General features: G+C 36.9%; 1 protein-coding gene across 9 annotated transcripts in view; it reads left to right on the plus strand.

The window, feature by feature from the left end:
- RBM26 (RNA binding motif protein 26) overlaps positions 1-26,462 on the plus strand; it is a 95,905-nt gene that overhangs the window by 25,216 nt on the left and 44,227 nt on the right. For 4 of the 9 annotated variants that reach the window (XM_023185837.2, XM_023185844.2, XM_023185895.2 and 1 more), the window contains exons 2-12: positions 3,244-3,362; positions 4,963-5,099; positions 9,301-9,389; positions 10,072-10,289; positions 12,238-12,498; positions 14,316-14,555; positions 14,949-15,119; positions 15,433-15,588; positions 21,445-21,556; positions 22,694-22,853; positions 25,677-25,841. In XM_023185837.2, coding sequence (XP_023041605.1) covers positions 3,244-3,362; positions 4,963-5,099; positions 9,301-9,389; positions 10,072-10,289; positions 12,238-12,498; positions 14,316-14,555; positions 14,949-15,119; positions 15,433-15,588; positions 21,445-21,556; positions 22,694-22,853; positions 25,677-25,841 — 1,828 coding nt within the window. The remainder of the gene's footprint in view (positions 1-3,243; positions 3,363-4,962; positions 5,100-9,300; positions 9,390-10,071; positions 10,290-12,237; positions 12,499-14,315; positions 14,556-14,948; positions 15,120-15,432; positions 15,589-21,444; positions 21,557-22,693; positions 22,854-25,676; positions 25,842-26,462) is intronic. The other 5 variants (XM_023185868.2, XM_023185872.2, XM_023185879.2 and 2 more) reach the window with 3 other exon arrangements.

Below are 26,462 nucleotides of genomic sequence, written 5' to 3' on the forward strand. Positions count from 1 at the left end.
TGAAGGGTGTCATGTCAAATATATCATTGTATGTATCTCTTTTTCTTAAAATGAACTGTTAAGTTATCCTTTCCCTGTGCTCATTTGTAGTCATCTTCCTACTGATTTCCTAATATCTTTATTCTATCCTTTTAAAGCTATTACTGTTAAACCTTTTTGTATCGTCAGTATCCTTGGAAAATGTTATTTACTAACCCTCACTTATGTTATGGGTGTGAAATTAAGCCATTATTTTTATGCTGCAAAGCTATGAAATTAAATCTTAATTGAGGGGTTGATTCTCTTTTGGCATTTTACCCAGCTGGATAGATGAAAGGATGGTAAGAGGACAATGAGTCATATGTGGTTGAGGCATTGTTTAGAAACTGCTTGATATAATGGTCTTTGAAAATTAAGCTATGAAGGGGAGAGAGTACAGGAAGAGGTGAGCATGGACTGTGTCATGGCAGCAACTAAGGATATAGGGAGGTGGAAGCATTGTGGATGAATTTTTTTGAGATGGAATTTTGCTATTGTCGCCTAGGCTGGAGTGCAGTGGCACAATCTCCGCTCACTGCAGCCTCCACCTCCCGTGTGCAAGCAATTCTCCATCCTCAGCCTCCTGAGTAGCTGGGATTATAGGCGCCCGCCACCCCGCCTGGCTAATTTTGTGTATTTTTAGTAGAGACGGGGTTTCGCCATGTTGGGCCGGCTGGTCTCAAACTCCTGACCTCGTGATCTGTCCACCTCAGCCTCCCAATGTGCTGGGATTATAGGTGTGAACCACTGCGCTTGGCCGTGGATGACTTTTAAAAGGAGTAATCAGGTGAATAGGGAGTGACTGTAACTCTGAGTGTTTAAAAAGTAAATTGGAAGTCAGGTTTCTGGCACCTCGTTGTAAGAGGCAGTCTAGTGTGGTGGTTAAGAATGTGGACTTTGGAGTATGAGATTTAGTTTTAAATCTTGATTCATTTCCTTGCTATATAGTCTTGGGCAGTCTACTTAGCTTTTCTCTGAACCTCAGTTTCTTTGTCAGTAAAGTGAGAGCCCAATATAGTATGTAAAATTAGAAATGCAGTTCATGGCACAAACTAGGTCTTGAGTAAATGTTAGTAATTAACTACTGCTATTATTTTATTGTTAGTTACTCTAACTTGTAAAATCTTAAATAATAATTTTAGCTTAGTTATAAACAATTATATCATTTTTTTGAATTGGATGAAAATAGTTCAGACATTAAACATTTTCCATCCTGATGTTGTTAATTGAAATAAACCAGGCACAGAAAGATTAATGCTATATGTTACCACTCATATATGGAAGCTAAATAAGTTGATCTCATATAAGTAGAAAGTAGAATAGTGGTTACCAAATGCTGGAAGGGTGGTAGGGAGACAGGGAGAAGTTGGTTAACAGATACAAAATTATAGCTGGATTGGAGGAGTAAGTTCTACTGTTGTTTAACGCTGTAGGGTAACTATAGTTAATTTATTATATATTTTCAGATAGCTAGAAGAGAAGATTTGGAATGTTCCCAACACAAAGAAATAAATGTTTTAGATTATAGATATGCTAATTACCCTGATTTATTAATTATACATTGCATACAGGTATCAAAATATCACATTGTACTCTATGAATACGTAGAATTATTATATTTTTTTTAAAAAAAAACTTTCCCTTCTGACCCTGTCCCTCCTTTACTTATAGTTCGTACTATCATCCTGCCCAAAGAGCCATAGTTTATTTATCCTTCCACATATATATAAGCCAGATTTCTCCCTTCTCCCCCAACACAAATGGTACATACTATACAAACCGTTTCTCTGTCTTGCATTTTAAATTTAATAAATTGATATGAAGATGTCCTTAAGGGTTGAAAACTTCATTACCTGTTTCTTGTATCCTTTTGCTACATGTCATTCTTTTGTGTGGATTTTAATACAGTTTATTTTTCCAGTCCTCTCTAAATGCACATGTGCACATTTTTTATTTTACAATCAGTATGACAACAAGTAACTTGTACACATGTCATTTTGGACACGTGAGTATATCTGTAGAATTCATAGATGTAACTTGCATTTGTGACCTTGATACTACCAGAATACTCTTATCATCTACCAGTTCACTCACACCAGCTCATGTTTAAAATTGCTTTTTCATTAGTCTTGCCACCGGAATACATTTTCATATTTATTGGATTTTGCCAACCTGATAACTGAAAAATGTTTCAGTGTAACTTAAATTTGTATTCTCTTATGGGTGAGGTTGAATTTTTACTTGTTTAGGAATCATTTTTATTTCTTTTATGGTTTAGCATCTATTCATATCCTTTGTCTTTTTTTCTCTTATAATGTTGGTCTTGGTAAAAACACTGTGGGTTAGGGGAATTAGCCTGTTTGTGATGAGATAAACTGAGCTTGTTTTTCATTTGTTGATTCTTCATTTTAATTTTTTTTTTTTTTAATAATCACATTACTTTTTTGATATATGGATATTATATCTTCTTTAACTCCAGGGTTAAATAAACTCTAAAGGAAACATGTTTTCCTCTAACATGTTTCCAAGTTTATTTTGTAAAGGTAACTGCCAAGTTGTGTCAATACATTTTCTTTTCTTTTTTTGAGACAGGGTCTTACTCTGTCACCCAGACTGGAATGCAGTGATGCGGTCACAGATCACTGCAGCCTTGAACTTCTGGGCTCAGATGATTCTTCCCCCTCAGCCTCCCGAGTAGCTGGGACTATAGGGGCACACTATCATGCCTAATTTGTTTTTCTTTTTTTTTTTTTTTCTTTTGGTAGAGACTGGGTTTTGCCATTTTGCCCAGACTGGTCTTGAACTCCTGGGCTCAAGCGATCTGCCAGCCTCAGTCTCCCAAGGTGCTGTCATTACAGGATTGAGTCCCTGGGCCTGGCCTCAATACGTTTATTGCATAATTTATCTCTTCTTTGTTGGTTTGGATGCCACTTTTATAAAATCTGAATTTCTAGTACGTTTGGATCCATTTCTAGACTTTCTTTTTTTGCTGTTTAAACTAATATACTGATGGGTATGTTTTTAAGAAATAAAATGGCTACACATAGCATTAAGAAGTGTTAGTATAAAGAGAACTTAAATTTCTTCAAGGTCCTCTGTGACCCAGGTGCTTTTTACATGTATTAACTCACTTAGAGCTGTTATTCTCACTAATTCAGTTTGTAACTGGAATTTGTAGAATGTGCAGTTGGCTAAATTTTCTTCAACGTTGGTTTTTTTCTTTAGCTGTGATGCAGATCCATCTGCCCTAGCAAAATATGTTCTGGCTTTGGTAAAGAAAGACAAAAGTGAAAAAGAGTTAAAGGCATTATGTATTGATCAGCTGGACGTATTTCTTCAGAAAGGTAAGATCTTTGGTTTGAAAATACTACTATATTTTAAAAAGTTATTTAAGCCTCGGCACGGTGGCTCACACCTGTAATCCCAGCACTTTGAGAGGCTGAGGTGGGTGGATCACCTGAGGTCAGTAGTTCAAGACCAGCTTGGCCAACATGATGAAACCCTATCTCTACAAAAAATATAAAAATTAGCTGGGCATGATGGTGGATGCTTGTAGTCCCGGCTACTTGGGAGGCTGAGGCAAGAGAATTGCTTGAACCTGGGAGGCAGAGGTTGCAGTGAGCCAAGATTGCGTCATTGCACTCCAGCCTGGGTGACAGAGTGAGACTCGTCTCAAAAAAATAAAGTTATGGCCGGGCGCGGTGGCTCAAGCCTGTAATCCCAGCACTTTGGGAGGCCGAGACGGGCGGATCACGAGGTCAGGAGATCGAGACCATCCTGGCTAACACGGTGAAACCCTGTCTCTACTAAAAAAAATACAAAAAACGAGCCGGGCGAGGTGGCGGGCGCCTGTAGTCCCAGCTACTCCGGAGGCTGAGGCCGGAGAATGGCGTAAACCCGGGAGGCGGAGCTTGCAGTGAGCTGAGATCCGGCCACTGTACTCCAGCCTGGGCGACAGAGTGAGACTCCGTCTCAAAAAAAAAAAAAATAAAATAAAAAATAAAGTTATTTAAAATAAGTTTATCCACAGAATATTAAAGGAACTTAGTAAGAAGCCCTAATTTTAACAAAGTTAAATAAACAATATTATTACTGAGTATATGCATAACTTATTTAAAATGGATGCCACCTCTCAGTAATGTCCACGTGTTTATTAAAGCATGTTGATATTTTTTCTTATGTAGATTAAAAGATTAAGAAAATGACTGCTTAATTATTTAAAGCTAATACTGCTTAGGAAACTACTTTGAATCTTAACTAGCACATTGCTTTTCAGCTTTTTGCACCTTGCCACATCTAGATAATTATAGTGTTTGTGTTTGCCACACTGAGTAGGCTACATGGAGAAAACTTAGTCATGGCTGGAAGTGACTGGCCCAGAGGCTGCGGCCATTCCAGCCCCTGCCATCTTGAAAACAGCATGAATCAGTATTGCCTCAGGACTTGTGCCGTGGCACACTGGTTGGGAAGCTGTTGATATTAGTATATTTTCTTTCTTTTTTTTTCTTTTTTTTGAGATGGAGTCTTGCTCTGTCACCCACGCTGGAGTGCAGTGGCGTGATCTTGAGTGCAATGGCGCGATCTCAGCTCACTGTAGTCTCCGCCTCTTGGATTCAAGTGATTGTCCTGCCTCAGCCTCCCTAGTATCTGGAATTACAGGCACCTGCCATTATGCCTGGCTAATTTTTGTGTTTTTGTAGAGACGGGGTTTCACCATGTTGGCCAGGCTGGTCTTGAACTCCTGACCTCAGGGGATCCGCCCGCCTTGGCCTCTCAAAGTGCTGGGATTACAGACGTGAGCCACCATGCCCGGCCAGTACTAGTATATTTTCTAATTTATAAAAGTCAAGGTATATTTCATCATATTAGAGATAAGAGATGTGGAAGCGGAGAATTAATCTTAACAAATGTCTTTTAATCTATGGTGTTTGGTTTTATTTTTAGAGACACAGATATTTGTGGAAAAACTTTTTGATGCTGTGAATACAAAGAGTTACCTACCTCCTCCAGAGCAGCCATCATCAGGAAGCCTGAAGGTAGAATTTTTCCCGCACCAAGAAAAAGATATAAAGAAAGAAGAGGTAACGATTTGTGTTATACCTTACAGGTTATTTAAACACATAAGAGGAATAACTAAACTGAGTTTTTATCTTCTATATCTTTGTGTTGGGAGTACTCAGGACCACTCCCAGTTTAAATGATTTCTCTAGGAGGACTCATAGGACTTTGCATGTAATTATGCCCATGGCCCTGGCTTATTTCAGCAAAAGGATTCAAAGCAAAGTCAGCAAATGGAAAAGGTGTATGAGGCCAAGTCTAGTGGAAAACAAGCGCAATCTTCCAAAGTCCTCAGAGTTCCGCAGGATGTGCTTAATTCCCCTAGCAGTGAACTGTAACAACACATGGGGATTAGGCAAGCTCTTTAGAAACTCTGCCCAGCGTTCTTACTTGGAACTGGTCACATAGGCACCACCTACCTAGTATGTACCAAAATTCCAGACTCCTGGGAGGAAAGCAGATGTTCAGTGTAGACCATATTGTTTCGTAAACAATTCAGGCACAGTGAACCATTCCTTATCAGGGCATAATGGGAACGCTCAAGAAATCAAAGTGCCCGGGAGCCAGCCAAAGGCCAGCCTTACAAGCATGCTGGCTTTCTAAGGATAGTATTGTCAGGCCCGCTTTTACTCTGCACAATGTCTTACAGAAATAGAGTCTTATTATGTGTTCTATGAAAATAATTAGATTGACAATTGGTCTGTTTGCTTTTGTCCTACGTGCATTTTAGTAGGGGACTGTTTTTAAGGTAGTAAAATACAAGGACCTTCACAGGACAATGGAACTGACTTCATACTTCAAGAGGTCCTGAAATTTTTGTGTGTATTTTATAACCTCCTTTCTTCACCCTAATAGTCATACAATAATTTATATCTTTTCAATTTGATGTTAAAAGATTATAATTTGGCCAGGGTGAGCGTGGTGGCTCATGCCTGTAATCCCAGCACTCTGGGAGGCTGAGGCGGGAGGATCGCTCGAGCCCAGGAGTTTGAGACCAGTCTGGGTAATATAGTGAGACCTCATCTCTCTGAAAAAAGTTTTAAAATTAGCCTGGTGTGATGGGGTGGTGCATGCTTGTAGTCTCAACTACTTGAAGGGCTGAGGTGGAAGAACTGCTTGAGCCCCAGAGCCTGAGGGTGCGGATCAAAGCACTACACTGCAGCCTGGGCAACTGAGCAAGACCCTGTCTTAAAAAAAAAAAACAAAACTATAATTTTAGTGAAAATAATTGTTGGCAGTTAAGCCATTATGTTTCTGCATTTAGCCCTAGCTTTAGGTCACACAAATCTTGGTTAAAATTTTGGTTCTACAAATCACTGGTTTGTGACCTTGAAAACTTTACTTTTCTGAGCCTCATTTTACTCAGTTGCGAAATGGAAATACTAAAGATTCTTGTGAGGATTAAATAAAATAATGTATGTAAAGCACTTGATTGGTGCTTTACCTACATATATATAATATGTAATAATTTTCAAATATATTTTTATCTCTATCTGAATATATTTACACACATGTATATTTGTATATTTTCGTATACACGTACCCACATGTAATATCCCAATCAGTTTTATCTGCCTGAGAAGACCAGAAATGTAATTTATAACTGAACATATTTCATACCTAACAGTATAGGGGTTCTGTTAGGAAGAAAGGGACAGTGGATATTGTATTGGCAATTGCTTATGTCACATAGAGATATGCAATGGTTTATTCAAGTTTTGTCTACTGGTGGAACTTTGGGTTGGTTTCAGATTTTTGCTGTTAAAAATTATACTTTGGCCAGGCGTGGTGGCTCACGCCTGTAATCCCAGCACTTTGGGAGACTGAGGCAGGTGAATCACCTTAGGTCAGGAGTTCGAGACCAGCTTGGCCAACATGGTGAAACCCCGTTGCTGCTAAAGATACAAAAATTAGCCGGACATGGTGGCAGTCACCTGTAATCCCAGTTATGTAATCCCAGTCACCTGTAATCCCAGGAAGCTGAGACAGGAGAATAGCTTGAACCTGGGAGGCAGAGGTTGTAGTGAACTGAGACCACGCCATTGTATCCCAGCTTGTGTGACAAGAGCGAAACTCCATCTAAAAATATATATGTGTTTTAATTCTCAAAAAATCTTGAGTAGATCACAGTCCCTTGGTTTGAGAAGTAGTCTTCCCCCAAATCGAGTTAGTAGCAAAGCTTTAGTCTACTATCTATTGATGTAATAATACTTCCTGTTTTTTCAGTCAGTTGTGGGAGCTACTTATCCCTGATCTTTCAGAATTGTCAAAATGCCAGACGGCAATCTACGTTTAAAATGCTGTGGCTATACTAAAAGTTTGCAGATGGGCATGTACTGTGAAATATGGTGATCTGTTAGATTACTCGCAAAAGTGCATTGAGTAAATAGAAGGGAAAGAGTGTATCAGAAGGGTTGTATTAGTACCCAGTTTTTTGTCTGGTCTGGGAGGAGAACTGGAATAGGTGGAAAGAGTACAAAAGTACTTGAGTTTAAAAAGGCAAACTGTTGAAAGAATGCTTTAAAGATTATTTCTCTTAGTTTGGTCTGTTAATAGGATTTCCATCTGATTTCTCATCTAAAGTGGCACACTTCTTTTTTGAGACGGAGTCTTACTCTTTGCCCAGGCTGGAGTGTCGTGGCCCCATAGCAGCTCATTGCAACCTCTTGCTTCCTGGGTTCAAGCAGTTCTCCTCCTTCAGCCTCCCGAGTATCCCTCCTGTAATCCCTTCCTGGGATTACAGGTGCGTGCCACCATGCCCAGCTAATTTTTGTATTTTTAGTAGAGATGGGATTTCAGCATGTTGGCCAGGCTGGTCTTAAACTGCTGACCTCAAGTGATCCACCCACCTCGGCCTTTAAAAGTGCTGGGATTACAGGTGTGAGTCACTTAGCCCGGCCTAAAGTGGCACATTTGGACAGAAGGTCTTATCAAAGGGATGCTGGAACAGCTGGCATAATCTGGGACATGTGTACCCTGTGCGTAGACTACCTGCATAAGAATATCTTATGGTTCTCAGTAACGCAAAATCTTGAGCCCTGTCTTATTTATGGAAGCCACTTGCACAGTATTTCCTGAATTTGTTTAACCTCTAGGTCCTTTTTTTCTAATTGTCTAGAAAAAACGGTGATTCCTATCATTCCTATTGTTGAGGACCATTGTTCTCAACAATATAGTCTGGAGAAGGTAGCACTGAGAATATTTTCCAGGGTTGCTTTCTAGTAGCTATATGATGTGAATGGAAGCACCTTGTAGGAAACAGGAATATATAGCTGTCATGCTGCTATGAGAAACTGGAAAATTCTTTCATCTTATACATTGTTTTCCCATATATATATAGAAATGTATATATAAATATATATTGATATATAAGTATATATAAATGTATATATAAATATATATAAGTATATGTAAATATATATTTATATTTTTGTATTTATATATAAGTATATATATAAATGTGTGTATGTATGTGTATATGTGTGTGTATTTGTATTTATGACTTGGTGAGTTCTAATGTATTCTCCTATTTTCTTTGATGTGTTTGGTACCAGACCAAATCCATGAAACCAAAACACGAATATGTGTTAGACTTTTGAAAGAGGAATAAAATTGGATTTCCACTAATTATGTTAAAATGAGCATACTTGCTTAAAATGTTTTCTCACCAGTGTAATCATTTCATTACAGTTAAATGATACTTAGTAGAGAAATTTACTTTGTTTGGATACTTTTAGGAGATGACGATTTTGCTTCTACATTATATAAACTAATTTTCATATTAATTAAATATTAATGTTAATAAAGTCTTAAAGTAGTAATGTGTCTACCTATCTACCTAAGGCTTTTTTTTTTTTTTTTTTTTTTTTTCTGAGACGGAGTCGCCCAGGCTGGAGCATGCAGTGGCGCGATCTCAGCTCTCTGCAGCCTCTGCCTGCTGGGTTCAAGTGATTCTCCTGCCTCAACCTCCAGAGTAACTGGGATTACAGGCACCCGCCACCGCGCCCAGCGAATCTTTGTATTTTCAGTAGAGACGGGATTTCACCATGTTGGCCTCGAACTCCTGACCTCGCAATCCACCCGCCTCAGCCTCCCAAAGTGCTGGGATTACAGGCATGAGCCACCGCGCCCAGCCCTATCTAAAGCTGTTTAACAGTGGAATAAGTACTAAACTTGTACACCTTTTTGTTTGTTTGTTTGTTTGTTTGTTTGTTTGTATATCAGATCACTAAGGAGGAAGAGCGAGAGAAGAAGTTTTCTAGAAGGCTAAATCACAGTCCTCCGCAGTCAAGCTCCCGATACAGGGAAAATAGGTGAGTGGTTCATTGAACCATATTCAGTGTTTCGACATAAGTTATCTTTTATATGAATGTTTAGACTTGGATTATCTTTTATGCAGAGACAAGTAGTAGTTACTCTTTTATTGGTCTAGGAAAATATAACTAGGTCTGTTTCTATCATGAAAATCTAGGTCAGATTTGTAGATCTTGGGAGTGAGTTTAGAACAGTGCTTGATATATATTAGCTGCTAATCTTTTTATTCCTAACTTCAGATTCCAGTAGAATCTTAATGTGTGGCTCTTTTTTTTTTTGCCTGCTGTTTCCCTTTAGTGTGATTAAATTGTTTTTCTCATTCAGGCTTCAAAAACGCTTAGAATACAATGCATGCGATACATGTCTGGAAGTGTGAGACTATATGTATGGGATAGTATGTTCTATATGTACTGTAAGTCATATGTATAGATGCCTTTATCTACAGATGCCCAATTGTGTAGTTGCCAGTGTGTATAAGACTAAGGGTTAAGGCTTTAAAAAGATTGTTTTTCATTTAAAAGGGGTTTAGAGTACTAAATATTAAGCTCAGTTTTTTTCAAGTGTCTGATGGTAGGATAAAAAGTTACGTTACAAGAATTAAATATAACTTTTGCATTTAATTAGCTTTTTCCTGTGTCACTTAAAAATTATTTGTATAAAAGTGACCATATATTTCTTTAGAAGCCGTGATGAGAGGAAAAAAGATGATCGTTCTCGCAAAAGAGATTATGATCGAAACCCTCCTCGAAGAGATTCATACAGAGACCGGTACAATAGAAGACGAGGGCGAAGTCGCAGTTACAGCAGAAGTCGAAGTCGAAGTTGGAGTAAAGAGAGGCTTCGTGAAAGAGACAGAGATAGAAGCAGGACTAGAAGCAGAAGCAGAACACGAAGCAGGGGTAAATAGTACATGTATATGTATATTTTGGTTATCTTTTTATTGTGAAAAACTCCATGTTTAAGTGTTTTTAAAAATTGCTTAACATTTTGTCAGCGTTTTCTTCATTTTTTTCTATTATGATGTATTCTGTGGTCCAAGAGAATGCTTTTTAAAAATTCTTTTAAAAGTTTTATTCCGTGCAAATTAAAATCACAGTTACCACTACACGTTCAACAGGATAGCCACAATGATAAAGACTGATTCTGTTCGGTGTTGGTGAGAATGTAGATAAGCTGGAATTCTTTGGAAAACATTTTGGCAGTATGTAAAAATTAACATATGGGTCCGCTATTCTACTTCTTACTGTTTACCTGGAAGAAATGAAAGTTTATGTCCACACAGATACTTGTTCACAAAGTTCATAGCAGACTCATTTGTAAGAGCCAGATGTAGAAACAGCCTAAATGCCCATCAACAGGTGAATGTATAAACATGTTGTGGTATATCCATACCCTAACATGGATGAAAATAACTTTTGATACATGCAACAAAATGGATGAATCTCAGTATAATTATGCTGAGTGAAAGAAGCAGGAAAACAATATGTATGTATATTAAAATATTTTTTTCTTAGTCTTTGTTTTTGAGACAGAGTATCACTTTGTCGCCCAGGCTGGAGTGCAGTGGTGCTGTTTCAGCTCACTGCAACCTCTGCCTCCTGAGTTCAAGCGATGATCATGCCTCAGCCTCCTGAGTAGCTGGGATTACAAGCGAGTGCCACCATGCTCGGCTAATTTTTGTATTTTTAGTAAGAGTCATGTTGGGGATTTCACCATGTTGGCCAGACTGGTCTTGAATTCCTGATCTCAGGTGTTCCACCTACCTCAGCCTCCCAAAGTGCTGGGATTATAAGCCTGAGCCAGTGTGCCCAGCCTAAAGTTTTTAAAAATGCTAACTAATCTGTGATGACAGAGAGCAAAGCCAGTCGTTGCCTGAGATGGGAGTAAAGGAGGGATAGATTACAGATTACAAAGGGGCATGAGGATTCTTTTGGAAGTGATGAATATGTACATCATTTCAGTTGTGGTATTGGTTTCAGAGGTGTATACCTTGATTAAAACTTACAATTTAAATATGTTCAGTTTATTATGTATCACTTACACTTCAAAACTGTTTTTAAAAGTTTAAAAAGTTTTATTTCAGATACATATTTCTACAAGAGCATGTCATTCCCAGCATGTATAATTTTTCTTCTAGTACGTGTTATTGAAAGTAAGATATTGTGGTAAAACACTTAAAACACTTTTCAGTAAAACACCTTTTCTCAAACTTTTTTTGCTACTCTTAATACTATTTATGGCCTTCGTATAAGCCCTGTATTCTGTTACTCTTTTCTTAGAAATTTTCCGCTGCTGTGATCTAGGTATACTGAGCTTCTTGGAATGTTGCTTCACTTAACTAATCTCTTTAATTTTTTTTCTTTTTCTTGAGGACCATATGTATAGTCTAGTTAGTTTCTTTGTGCATGTTTAATATGAACTCCTTTTGGCTCATCCATTCTTATCTTAATAAACAGCCATTGTAGTAACTTCAGATGGATGACTACAAAATGTTCATCACAGGAAAAATAACTGTACTTTATTGCATGTTTTGTTTTGTGGTCTGCAATTATGCATACTAAGATTGTGATGAAGAAAATAAAAAATTTCTTTTTTCTATAAACAAAACTCTAAGGAAAAACATTAAATACGGCAGCGTTACCTGGTTTTGTAGTTTGGGTTATATTGAAAAGAAATAAGTTACCTTTTAACATTGTGTATTAATTGAATATTTTTTAAAAGAAAAGGATTATTATGCAAAATTTAAAACTTTTTTTCTATGTTGATAAAAATATCACTATTTCTTAGATCAGAGACTTGTTTTTTTAATACAGTGTAGTTTTGTATGTCATTTATCTTTTGTTGCAGAAAGGGATCTGGTAAAACCTAAGTATGACCTGGATAGAACAGATCCATTAGAAAATAATTATACTCCAGTCTCTTCGGTACCTAGTATTTCATCTGGCCACTACCCTGTACCTACTTTGAGCAGCACTATTACAGTAATTGCTCCTACTCATCATGGTAACAACACTACCGAAAGTTGGTCTGAATTTCATGAAGACCAGGTGGACCATAACTCTTACGTAAGACCACCCATGCCAAAGAAACGGTGTAGAGACTATGATGGTAAGTCTTTCGGCTGTTTCATGAAGTATTTAATTAACATTTCCAGCTGCCTAAATTCTGTGTTTATGTTGTACACAGTTATTCAAAGACTTACCTCTGAAAAGGGGGAAATTAGCCTTAATCACTTTTTGAATTCCTCAGTATGATTGAAACATTTATTAGTTGCCACTAATTATTTGAGTATCAATTTAAAGATAATATTTATTTGCAAGTAAGTCTTAATAAATTTTGGGAGTTTACCAAATGAGTAAATATCTACTGAGTTATTATCAGGGAATCTGCTACTGAAACATTGTTGACAAAAGTCATTTCTTTTGAATGAGTGATTTATTGGACTATAAGTAGAAATGTACCTAGAAATGTAAATGTCACCTTTGTAAGAATTTTATTAAAGAATTGAAGACTTTTGGCTGGGCGCAGTGGCTCATACCTGTAATCCCAGCACTTTAGGAGGCTGAGGCAGGCGGATCATGAAGTCAGGAGATCGAGACCATCCTGGCTAACATGGTGGGCAACCCTGTGTCTGCTAAAAATACAACAAATTAGCCAGGCGTGGTGGCAGGAGCCTGTTTTTCCAGCTATTCAGGAGGCTGAGGCAGGAGAATGGCGTGAACCTGGGAGGTGGAGCTTGCAGTGAGCCAAGATCGCACCACTACACTCTAGCCTGGGTGACAGAGTGAGACTCCATCTCAAAAAAAAAAAAAAAAAAAGAATTGAAGACTTTTTAAGGATTTATTGTAAAAGATTTGTAGCCATACTTGCAGTCTTTTTAGTTTTAAGCTAGAGATTTAAATGAAGGACATTTCTAAAGACAAAAATATGACAAAAATTATATTTAAGTCTGATATCTCTTGTTATTTTCGTGTGTGTGTGTGTGTGTGTTTAGTATGTATACGTGTTAGTTTGTTTAACATTACTCTGAAGTAATGCCTGAGCCTGGGAAATTTATAAAGAAAAGAGGTTTCTTTGGCTCATGGTTCTGCAGACTGTACAAAAAGTGTAGTGCCAGCATCTGCATCTGGTGAAGGCCTCAGGAAGTTTGCAATCATGGTAGAAGGCAAAGGGAGAGCAACAAAGAGGGAGCAAGAGTGGGGTTGGTGGTGGGGGAGGTGCCAAGCTCTTTTAAACAACCAGTTCCTCTGAACTAATTGTGGGCGAACTCACTTGTTACCTTGTGAGGATCACCAAGCTATTCATGAAGGATCTACCCCCATGACTCTAACACCTCCCACCAGGCCGACCGCCAACATCATTTGTCACATTTCTCTCTCTGTTTTGGAGGGGATGGAGTCTCGCCCTGTCCTCCAGGCTGGACTATAGTGGCGCAGTCTCGGCCAGGAGACTCGGCCAGTCTCCCAGGTCCTAGCGATTTTCCTGCCTCAGCCTCCCTAGTAGCTGGGCTTACAGGCGCCTGCCACCACGTCCAGCTAATTTTTGTATTTTTAGTAGAGACCGGGTTTCACCATGTTGGTCAGGCTGGTCTTGAACTCCTGACCTCAGGTGATCCACCTGCCTCAACCTCCCAAAGTGCTGGGATTAACAGGTGTGAGCCACCATGCCTGGCCAGATTGTCACATTTCAGCATGAGATTTGGAGACGATAAACGTAGTAACTATATCAGTATGTTAAATATACTCTCACTTGACAAGTATTTATATTACTGGAGAAAAGAAAGTAGCTCTTGGGAAATGGTTAATTATCCTTTTGTCCAATATTAATAATATTCATATTTTTAAATACTTTACTTTTGCTAACTTAGAGAAAATATATATTTCCAGTGCTTTTGACATTTGTTTCTAACTATTCTTTCCCCATAGAAAAGGGTTTTTGTATGAGAGGAGACATGTGTCCTTTCGATCATGGAAGTGATCCAGTGGTTGTAGAAGATGTGAATCTTCCTGGTATGCTGCCTTTCCCAGCACAGCCTCCTGTGGTGGAAGGACCACCTCCTCCTGGACTCCCCCCACCTCCACCAATTCTTACACCCCCACCTGTGAATCTCAGGCCCCCAGTGCCACCTCCAGGTCCATTGCCACCCAGTCTCCCACCTGTTACAGGTAAGTAAATCTGTTTGTTTGCCTGTATTTATGTAGCCATTCTTGGTCTATTTTTAAAACTTAATAGATTCTTAAATTAAAAGTATCTAAAGGAATCCCAAAATTGCCTGATAGAAATTAGTAGCAGTATACTTCCATTTGGAATACAGCTCCATTTTGTAGCCTGTGCCAAGCCAGTTACTATGGTTTGGAGTGACCTTGTAAATTAAGTACATCACTGGTAAAACCCAGCTGCCTGCAGGCCTTCATGGCTTAAGGCAAACCTGCTTTGGAATGTGTGAAAAGGATATCTGATTCAGTTGTAAGAGCTTGGTGTTTGTAGATATTATAGTTTGATAAATGAGAAGATTATGTTCAGATGTGCAATAACTTGTTTTATTTGTTTGCTTTCAGATGATATTTCTTATTCTTTGGTTTTGACAGGACCACCACCTCCACTTCCTCCTTTGCAGCCATCTGGCATGGATGCTCCTCCAAACTCTGCAACCAGTTCTGTTCCTACTGTAGTAACAACTGGCATTCATCACCAGCCTCCTCCTGCTCCACCCTCTCTTTTTACTGCAGGTGCAGTTTTGGCCCTTTTTATATTCATAATGTAATATAGTTTTAGGTGAAGAATTTTAAAATGTCTAGAGAGAATTGCTCTGTGAGGACTATTTTTCTCACTAAAATTATGTAGGCATGGTGAATGAACGTTAAGCCCTCAGTTATGAATGTTTTCAAAACGTTTCTTTTTAATAACTTTTAAAAATAAAGTTATTTTCTTTTTGATACATATAAAGCATGTTATATGTTAATATGTTATATTGTTTACTTTTTCTCTTATCAATATTAAAAAATTACCAAGTGGAGTTTTATAATTGTTTTTTAATTACAGTTTTTGTATTACCAGATACATATGACACAGATGGCTACAATCCTGAAGCCCCAAGCATAACAAACACTTCCAGACCCATGTATAGACACAGAGTGCATGCACAAAGGCCCAACTTGATAGGACTAACATCAGGGGATATGGATTTGCCACCCAGAGGTACTATAATTAATCTTTCCTTCCTGTCATTTTCATAATATAAACAGTGGGAAAACATTTATAAAGAACAGTTGGTCTTGCCTTTATTGGGGTTGGATAAGGAATGGTGATTTATTTTATTTTATTTTATTTTATTTTACTTTACTTTATTTTATTTTTGGAGACAGTCTCACTCTGTAGCCTAGACTGGAGTGCAGTAGCGTGATCTCAGCTCACTCTAACCTCTCCCTCAGCCTCCTGAGTAACTGGGATCACAAGCACATGCCACCATGCCTGGCTAGTTTTTGTATTTTTAGTAGAGATGGGATTTCACCATATTGGCCAGGCTGGTCTGGAACTCCTGACCTCAAGTGATCCGCCCGCTTTGGCCTCCCAGAGTGCTGGGATTATAGGCTTGAGCCACTGTGACTGGCTGGGATGGTGATTTTATTTGTTCCCTGTATCCTTCATTCCCCCATTAGAGAAAATATATTGTGTAATTCTGTATTTGTGGTAGAGGTGACACTTTATTATACAATTATTACACTGTCCAAGAGGAAAAGGAATTTCCTTAAAGAAGCACATTTTCTTGGGTAGCCTTTTTTTTTCTTTCTTTTTTTTTTTTTTTTGGTAATTTGTATCATTTGTAATCTTAATTGATTCATTTAAACTCTTGAGAGTAACGTTTTAATTCCTAAAAAGTTTATTCCTACTTTGGAAAATCATCTGTAAAAATTGTGCTTGTTTATTTTTACTGACTTTTCACATGTTAAAATTTAATATTAGTTTGCGTATATTTTTAAGCAAAGGATATATGTTAGGAAATGACTCTTAAAATTTTCTTAGAGGAGGCAGACTTTTGGATAAAATTTCTAAAAGGTACAGTTTGGGTTGACATAGTCACAAGCTAGGGCAGCAAAAGTGCTACACTAGAGATGTAATTGTAAACTAATAACATTCAGAGGGAGAAGGTTCACATTGATTTGGAAAATACAGTATTTGCTACAGATCACATTTGATATGGGGAAATGATGGATTGTCAGACATAATGGAAAATATTTCCTGGGCTAATTAAAAATATGTCTTTTTCCCTAACCACCTCAATTAAGTTTGAGATTTCATTTTCTTTCCAGTCTTTTCTTGTCTTACCTAGTCAGAATTAAAAATCATGCTACGTCAGTTGTGAATAAAAATCTTAGTTAAGTAAGTAACAATGCCTACCGGAGTTTGGTAAATGTGTGATTACTTACATACACTTTGTGTTTTTTCTTTTGTTCATTGGAAGTGATCAGATTCTGAGCATCTTCCTTGAATGTTTAAAGGACTTTTTGTAATGAAGGTGTAAGGAATGTTTTAATTCAGATTTATATCCTCTTTGAGATCATAGGACAACATTTAATGTGGATGCCCATTCTCTTGGAGGAATTTCAATAGCTATTAACAACAACAGAAAAAAATATTTTTTTAACAGTTTCTGTTCTATGTGAGGGATATAGGGATTGCTTGTAATTGAAAAGCAGCCACTTAAGAATTTAACTGTTGTGTGATGCTTACCCGTGTCCTGAACCTGTCTCCCACCTGGCTAGTTCACAGAAACCCTCTTTTGTTCTTTGGATAACTATTTAGCATGTAGTTTTGTTTCCCTCATACCAGTACTCCTTGCTTTTACTGGGAATCTTTTAGAGGGAATTTCCACTTCAGTTAACCTTTTACTGGGAATTCCCACTAAAGTCATTTCTTTCTACCTTGCTGCTTTGGAGTGCTATAAATATATGCTACTACAGGTCAATATTTATTAGATCCATTCACGTACCAGGGCAGTTTCTGGTTGTGATCAAGAGAAACAAGGGGATCAAACCCCTTGCATATAAATCTTACCGTGTACAAGTTGGATCTATGGTAATTGCAGCTCTTAATGCTTATAGTTATAGGAAGTGGTCCTGTTGAGAGATAAATGTCTGGCATACCTACTTAGAAATTTGAATGCCTTTTCTCATAGAATCATTATTGTATGTAGTGATTATTTTAGTGCTCTTCTTTAGATACATCATGTACCATTTTTGTGAGCTAGTTTAGGATTGAGTTCTCCATTAATAACAGTGATTTTATGTACCAAACAACTGATTTAGCAACCCATCTAAATTGAGGATTGCCTATAGTACTTCTATTTTCTTATCTCTTTTTAGTCCTCTCCATCCTCCCACCATATGTTCTCATCTATTCCCAGTTTGGATTTTAAATTTACTGTCCTGGATTGTGACAGATACCTAAAAAGCTTATTTATTGTTAATTATATAATTATTACACATTCCTAATAGCCTATAGATGGCCTTAATTTGAATTTGTCATAGACTTATTATGTGATAGCTAAACTTTTATGCTTACTGCTTTAAACCTTGAGGGGAATTATTCAGCAAAAGGAAGGAAATTTGGGCCCTTTGATGCATTGAAATTACTAATGTAAAAGTTATCTGGAGGTCCTGACAGTTATGTTTTGCAGAGTTCTAAGGAGGTGGAAAACTTGATAGATGATCTCATGATTGAATATAGGCAGGAGGAAGTAACTAGTTTTCCATTTCTAGTCAACAAAACCAGTGCTGACAATTATAGGCAGAAAAACAATTCATTAAAAGGATTATTGGGGAAAAATATGTTACATAAAACTATTTAATATTAGACCATTTGCTGAGTATATACCAAGAGGAATTTCTGTGTTTTTAATACCCTTCTTTTAAATATATATCAATGAAAGGGATTCTGAATTAGAGAATACAGATGAGATGGGGCAAACCCATCTCAATTACTGGAGGCACAACACGTTATTCCCTCTCTTAGTGAACCTTCAGGTACAGAACATATTAAAGTTAAAAACAAAAGATGTTGGATAGGTCACAGATTCTCTTAAAGGGCCAGTGAACCAGGCTTGGGAGGCAGGAATAAGACCAAAAATCCTTTTGCAGAACCGGTCCTGTGAAAGTATCACTGGACAGAGAAACATCACAGGAGCTAGATACAGGATGTTTCCACCCTATCTGCTTTAGAGATGTAGGGTAAGTCAGAGTTAGACAGAGGAAGAGAGTAGATACAGCCTATGTACCCTGTGATACTTTTGAGAAACTGAAGGAATTTTGTGACTGGAAGAGAAGTAAAGAATGTGGAGGGAGGTAAGAGGCTAATTAAAGCATTTACAGAATTTTAGAATAGAGGTGATGATAGTAGCTGGACTAGGGTAATAATAGAAGTGAAAAAAAATTAAGTTTAGTGGAAAGAATTGATAAAACTTGTAACTTACTGAATTTGGAGGCTTAGAATAGGAGTAATAAGAGAATGAAATTAGACACCTGTTTCCTGCCCTGGATAGTTGGGCAGATGATAATGTCATTCATTGAGAAGAACAGCTTTGACAGAGAGATAAATTTAGTTTTGAAAGTGTTTAACTTCTTGTGCCCCTGGGGCATGTGAGTAGAAAAGTCCAGTGGGAAATAGGATATGGAAGTCTGAGGCCCATGAGAGACAGCTGGCTAGAATGAATATACAGATTTTGGAATCGTGCATATGTAGAACTTTGGTCCTTTATCTTTTCTTCTGTCCCATTAGTACCAGTGGGAGGTAAAGGGAAATAGAAGGAGCCATACCAAAATCTGTAGGTCTGACTTATGTAATTTTAAAAACCTTTCTCGTGTGTTTCTAAAATCTTCCTCTCCCCATCCCAACTGAGAATCACTGAAAAAGATAAATGAAGCCATGGCAGTAGATAAGAAAGTTATTTTAGGAAGGCTACGTAAAGTAAGATGAGAAAACCCAAGTATAACTGCTTGACAAATGTCAGCATCAAAGTAAATGGACAGAGAAAGGAAACTTTATAGAAAACTTAGAAATGAAGCCCAAAAGCTGCAGACAAAAGCAAGGAGTGGGGATTCCTAAAAACCCAGGGAATATAGTATCTAAGATGGAAAAGAAGATGATCAACAGCCACAAATTCTCCTGTAAGGTCCAGTAAGAGGACTGGGATGTATTCATAGGCTTAAGCAACAAATGAGGACATGAGTGATTTTAGCAGGAGCAGGTAAAGTACAGTAATGGGAGCAACTGCCAGTTTTCAGAGGATTAGCAAGTGGGTGTTAAGAAAGCAAAGTTAGTAAGTATGAACATTAGGAAAGGGATGTGGGGGTATGGAGAGATGTTGTTGCTAAAGGGAAAACTGGTTTTACGAGCGTTTCTTTTTGTTTAAAATGGAGTAATTTGAGCTGTAATGTTTGAATGTTGATGGGAGGTTTCAGTGTCCTGGGAAAGGTTCAAAATGGAGGAAAGTAGCAAGGGTCCCAAGCGTTGATTTGAGTCTCTGTATGTATGGCATATGTGGGTAGTCATGTATCAAATATGACTTGACTGGAATGATTGGGAAAATGGTAGTTTCTTTAATAGAAATGTTTAAGAAAAATGCAAGGTAGACTTAATATGAAGATAATTTGAATGTTCTGCATACTGAGTTTTGAGATACCTGTAGGATTTCCAGAGAGAACCAAGAAGTTGAAATTTAGAATTGACTATATGCTCTCCTCCTGCAGCAGACCATAGCTGTAGCCATGACAGAGATTGTGCTGAAACAGATCTTCAGTTCTTTTGGTTAGTTATGTGTTTAGAAATATGTAAGAATAGGATTTTAGACAATCAATTTTGCCATCTATAAAAAAGGAGTTTTTAAGTTCCATTTTTCTCTGTGGATTAAGGTTTGCATGTTTTAAACTTTGGAGTCATTTGGGAATAACAGATTAAATGTACTATGCTCATTACATGCCATGAAGTAAATATAAAATGTTGAAAGTAACAGACTGTTACATCTCTTTTACACTGTATTTTAGACTTGAATCTTTTCCTTTTTAAAGCAAGTATGCTTTCATTATGTTCATATTTTATGAATCTATTCCATATTTAAAAGCAGCTCCCTTCAAATCATAACTCTAAGCTATCACTTCTCAAAGGTTATTGGTTTAGTGTTAAGTTTCGAGTCTTTTAGATTGTGCATTTGATTTCAAAACGGTGAACTGAAAGCCTCAAAGTGATTCTTTCTCATTTATGCATATATATATATATTTGTGGTGATGGTAGATGGGAATGGTGACTTGGGTTTTATCTACAAAGAAGTGACCTACAGAATCACATTTTAATTTGGCATATGAGAATTGATTCTTTTTCATAGTTAGGTGTGAAATGAATATATTGAAATAAGTTTTAGAAAATCCTTAGATTACTGTATGTGAATATACAGTAATTCCCCTTCATCTGTGGGTCATATGTTCCAAGACTCCTCGTGTGTAAAACCACACAGAGTACCAAACCCTACATACACAATGCTTTTTCCTATACAGACACACCTGTGATAGTTTCACTTATAAATTAGACACAGAGCTAAACAACAATGTCTAATAATAAAATGAAACAATTATAACAGTATACTATAATAAAAGTTATGTGAATGGTCCCTGTCTTTCTCTGTCAAATATCTTACTGTATTTACCCTTCTTGGGATGATAGGAGATGATAAAATGCCTACATGGTGAGATCAAGTGTTGGAGCAGGATGGTGTGAGATTTTATCACACTACTCAGAACTGCACACAGTTTAAAACTTAGGAATTGTTTACTATTTCTGTAGTTTTCCATAATTTTGGACTGTGGTTGACAAGAGGTAACTAAAATCGTAAAAGTGAAACTGGATAAGGGGGAGCTACTATACATTTATTTCCATTTCTACTAAAATATATACATATATGTTTAGATAAAACCCAGAAATTTTTCTGTATGAAGAAGGTGTCTATGATAAATAGAAAATATTAACCTATGCTTATTTTTTTCATTTTCTTTTGTTTTAAAACAGAAAAGCCTCCTAATAAAAGCAGTATGAGGATAGTAGTGGACTCAGAATCAAGGAAAAGAACCATTGGTTCTGGAGAGCCTGGAGTTCCTACAAAGAAGACTTGGTTTGATAAGTAAGGTGGCCGGGAAAATTGAGGAGTGTAGTTGTGCATTGATTTTTAGGATCATTTCTGTATTATTATGATAATATGGTTTAGTTTCTTCCAAAAATGTTACTCTATTCTGTAAACAATCCCTAAGTGTGAGTTGTCTAAAACTTTGTAAGTTAGTTGTCTGATGTTAGAAAAGCATTTTCTTACAGAAATGGTGTGGTAGTTGAGGGCCTAATTTTTTCCTCTTATCATTTACCCTCCTCCAAAAAACCCACTCTTTAACTTAGACCTGTTGAGTTCTAGCTATATACAGGATAATCACGAGCCTCTCATCATTAGAGAAAGGAGGTATAGATCAGACCTGTCAAGAGACTTGCATATGTGGGCAGTTCCTGTTAGGAGCTAGAAAGGGCTTTTGTGGGGGTTAGGGAATCTGGATAGGCATTGAATGGTCAAGGAAGAGCTTCAGAGAAAGGGGTAAGGAATCAGAATGTTAAGATATGTGTGAGATGATTCATTTATAAATAAATGTGTGAAGAGAAACTAGGATCACTTTTAGAGCTTTAACATCTACTTAATAATGAATAGTTTTCTGGTTCTTTGTAATTAATTCTATGATTTAATGCAGTGTAACCTCATTAGGCCACAGTTTTGTCCTTTTTTCAAGTGTCAAAATGTATTCTCTATAGTTCCAACAATTCTTTTTTTCTTGTTTTAAAAAAAGGAAAGTGTGGTTAAGACTGTCATCAAAGAAAATAAAATTTAAAATCAAATTTAAAACTTAAAGTTTTAAGAAAGGATATTTTTTAGTAAGTTGGCGTTTACAGAATCAGAATAAAGGTTATATATGCAAATTGACTAAAAGAGGGTACTGAGACTTTTCCTGATAGGAATGTTAAGTAGAGGTGGATCAGAAGTGGAAAGTAACAAGTGATATGGCAGAACCCTTCTCAGCTGGCTTCCATGAAAGGTGCTAACAGTGCTCAGTTGGAAACTTCATTGTTGGAAGAAAATTTAAATTTCCTTTATCAACCAGTAATTTCAATTTGGGGAAAAATTGAACTTAATTGGATATCTATTTTGTTAAACTTTATTCCCTTGTATTTGGTCGGGGTCAGGATTTATAAATGTATTGGCTAACTTGAATTTTGTTTACAGACCAAATTTTAATAGAACAAACAGCCCAGGCTTTCAGAAGAAGGTTCAATTTGGAAATGAAAATACCAAACTTGAACTTAGAAAAGTTCCTCCAGAATTAAATAATATCAGCAAACTTAATGAACATTTTAGTCGATTTGGAACCTTGGTTAACTTACAGGTAAGAGCTATGAAATGGTTTTGTTATCTCTTCTTATTGTTTAGGGAACTTGATGTAATAAGAAAACTACCTTTAGAAATATATACTATAAGGCTGGGCGTGGTGGCTCACGCCTGTAATCCCAGCACTCTGGGACACCAAGGCGGGCAGATCACCTGAGCCTGGCCAACATGGTGAAACCCTGTCTCTACTAAAGATACAAAAATTAGCCAGGTGTGGTGGCAGGCACCTGTAATCCCAGCTACTTGGGAGGTTGAGGCAGGAGAATTTGCTTATATCTGGGAGGCTAAGGTTTCAGTGAGCCGAGATCACGCCACTGCACTCCAGCCTGGGCGACAAGAGCAAAACTCCGTCTCCAAAAAAAAAAAAAAATAGAAAATTTGTTACTCTCAATTGGGAAAATTGGACATGAAATGGAACTCTGTCTTTTAGAAAAAACGCAATTTTCAGTGTTTCAATTACTCATACTATAAACTTTTTACCTAATAAAGGTGGTCATAAAACTACAGCAAAGTTAATCACAGCAAAGTTAATCACAATCTTAAAATAGTTTTCAGTTCCTCAGTTTCTCAAAATCATTTCAGCAGAAATTTTAGTCAGGTTTATTTTTGTCACCTGTATGGCAGGACACACTTAATAGAGACTTTTGGGGCCCAGATACCTTGTAATCCGTAATTAGTTTAAACATTTACTTTTTCTTTACCACTTTTGAATATCCTTCAATGTAAGTAACAGTAACAGTAATTTGTATTTGACTGCACCTATAATTAGACTTTGGCTTGGGTATATAACTTGGGTGTTTTTCTAGTATTGAGTTTATATTATGTGATATGTTGAAAGTGTTGAAATAGTATGTTGAATTTTACCCCCGTTTTGTATGGTGTTCTTTTTGCAATTAAAATAATTATGTTTTATAATTTAATAAAAACAAATATTAGAGGATACAATATTTTGGAAAATTTTGTTTTCTTGCCATTAAAAAGTACTGTAAAAGTAATAGAGGGGAAAAAATTCATGTTTGATTCAGGTAGGGTGACAGAAATATATACATAGAATTTAAAGGAAGTGGTTCCCTTTCAGCTCTTTGTGTCTGTTCCATTCCCCTGCCCATCTATAATTACATTATTGTTGACAGTTTTTCATGTTATTTTAGATTTTTTGTTACACAGTTCTATTTATCTGCACACAAAATTGAAAGTATTTATGAGCCCATAGTATACACATTACCCTGTCGTTAGTTAGATCTTGAATATCTCTGAGTCATCTTTTTATGGCAATTTTATTTGATCTACCACTATATCTAGTCATAAAAAGGTTTTCAAAATATTCTTCACACAATTAACTACTAATATTTAAATTTTTTTTTAAAGCTGAGGGACAAAACACATCTCACTGTTGTTTCTATTTGCTTTTACTCAGTTACTAGTGAGGTTGAAATCTTCTGTTGATTGGTTCTTTTGCCATGTCTGTGTACTACCTGCATTATTATTTTTAAAACATGTTTTTCAAAATCAGTTTTCAAAACTCTTTAGCTTCATGCTAATTAAACATAGTAATGAAATTGATGTTTATAAAGTCTTAAAAAATATATAATTTTTAAAATGTTACCAAAATTATAGTTAATGGTTATTGAATACTTCTGACTGTGTATACTCTCTGTTCGATGTGAATTATTTAATTCTTAAAATAACCCTGAAGAGTGGGTATGGTTATTCTCATTTGTAGAAAAAGAAAACAAGGCCCAGAAAGGTTAAGTAACCTGATCATGTTCATGTGAAAGGAGCAGCCAAAGTTTGAGCCAGGCAATTTGATTCCAACTACTCTTTTGTTTTTTGGTTTTTGTTTTTTTGAGACAAGAGTCTCACTCTTGTCACTGAGGCTGGAGTGAGGTGGCATGGTTATGGCTCATTGTAGCCTCGACCTCTTTTTGATTCTCCTGCCTCAGCCTCCCGAGTAGCTGGGACCACAGTTGTGTGCCACCACACCCAGCTAATATTTTTTCAATTATTATTTGTACCAATGGGGTCTCAATATGTTGTCCAGGCTGGTCTTGAACTCCTGGGCTCAAGCAGTCCTCCTGCCTTGGTCTCCCAGAGTGCTGGGATTACTGACATGAGCCACCATGCCTGGCCTAGGCCACTCTTAATCTCTGTTCTGTATTGCTGCACACCACAGTGGTTTATATACCACACTTTGGAAAACTCTATTATTGAAAGAGTAGGAAGTTTGAAGTGAAAAGTCTTGGATTTATTACTTATTAGCTGTAAGTGTCTATAGAATCACATTCCTTGAAATCTCAGTTTTCTCATGTATCAAATGTGATTGATGCTGTTATTATATGGTCTCTTTTTTGTTCATAAATTTTCTTGTGCTTTTGGAAATGTGAGAATTACAAATTTGGGCAGTTGTTCAGATGGATTTTTCTGTAATTTTTTATTAGAGCTAACCCCTTGCAAAGTAGTTTACTGCCTTCTTCAGATTCTGTGGATCTTTGCCATGTGATTTATTGACAATCAGGATTGTTTCTCATAGTCGCTGTTAAAATTGGGAATAAAAAGAGAAACACTTTGAATGCCTATGTATAACATTTATGCAGTTGGCTTTCTCTGCTATTATATAGAGGGACTCTTTTTATACTGTGAACAATCCTTGGTTACTATTTCTTCTGGAGCAAAAGTAGACTAGTCTACTGATCTAGATACTAGGAAGTATAAATATAGAATCTTACTTGGAGGGACCAGTATTTCACTTCTTGAGGAATTTTACTCTATGAAGCAACAGATTCCTTTGGAAATTCACTGTTCTTAATATTTTAAATCTTAGGTTGCTTATAATGGTGATCCTGAAGGTGCCCTTATCCAATTTGCAACATACGAAGAAGCAAAGAAAGCAATATCAAGTACAGAGGCGGTATTAAACAATCGCTTTATTAAGGTTTATTGGCACAGAGAAGGAAGCACCCAGCAGTTACAAACTACTTCTCCAAAGGTAAGATAGAAATTTGTGTAAAAGTACGTGCATTTCTTAGAAAGCTCTTAGCATAGTGTTTACAAGTAGAGGCATTGGAATCAAGTAGGCCTGAGTTCACACCTTGGTTCTGCATTTAGCTTTCGTTACCTGTAAAGACTTGAAAAAGTTACTCAACCTTTCTAACCTGTTGTCTCATATAACTGTGATGTTAATTGCTAGTTGAGAGAATAGCATGGTGTGTGTGAGGCATATAGAATAGTCCCTGGCAGATAGGAGGTACTCAGTAAATGATAGCTATGTATATTCCAGAAATTTAGACTATAGTTTCATCTTAGAAATTCTCTCTTCTTTCCCCTCTCCCTTTTCTCTCTCCTTTCTGTCCCAACCCCATCAGTGAATCAGTCAGTGTTTATAGAGGTTTATTAACAGCAGTTTGGGTTTTGATTGTTAAAACAGAAGAGAGTGAAAGATGGACTTTAATCTTTTCCAGTAAATAAATTATTTTATGCAAAGATAACATCTTTATATATGTGTGGATGAAATTAGAAGGCAGTTAGGTTTTGACTATAAGCTGTATTTTAAAAACTTTCTCTGCATGGGCAATTTAGTAACAAAATAACAGGTCGCTTTCCATCCCCT

The sequence above is a fragment of the Piliocolobus tephrosceles genome, chromosome X, assembly GCF_002776525.5.
Source record: "Piliocolobus tephrosceles isolate RC106 chromosome X, ASM277652v3, whole genome shotgun sequence".
NCBI lineage: Eukaryota > Metazoa > Chordata > Mammalia > Primates > Cercopithecidae > Piliocolobus > Piliocolobus tephrosceles.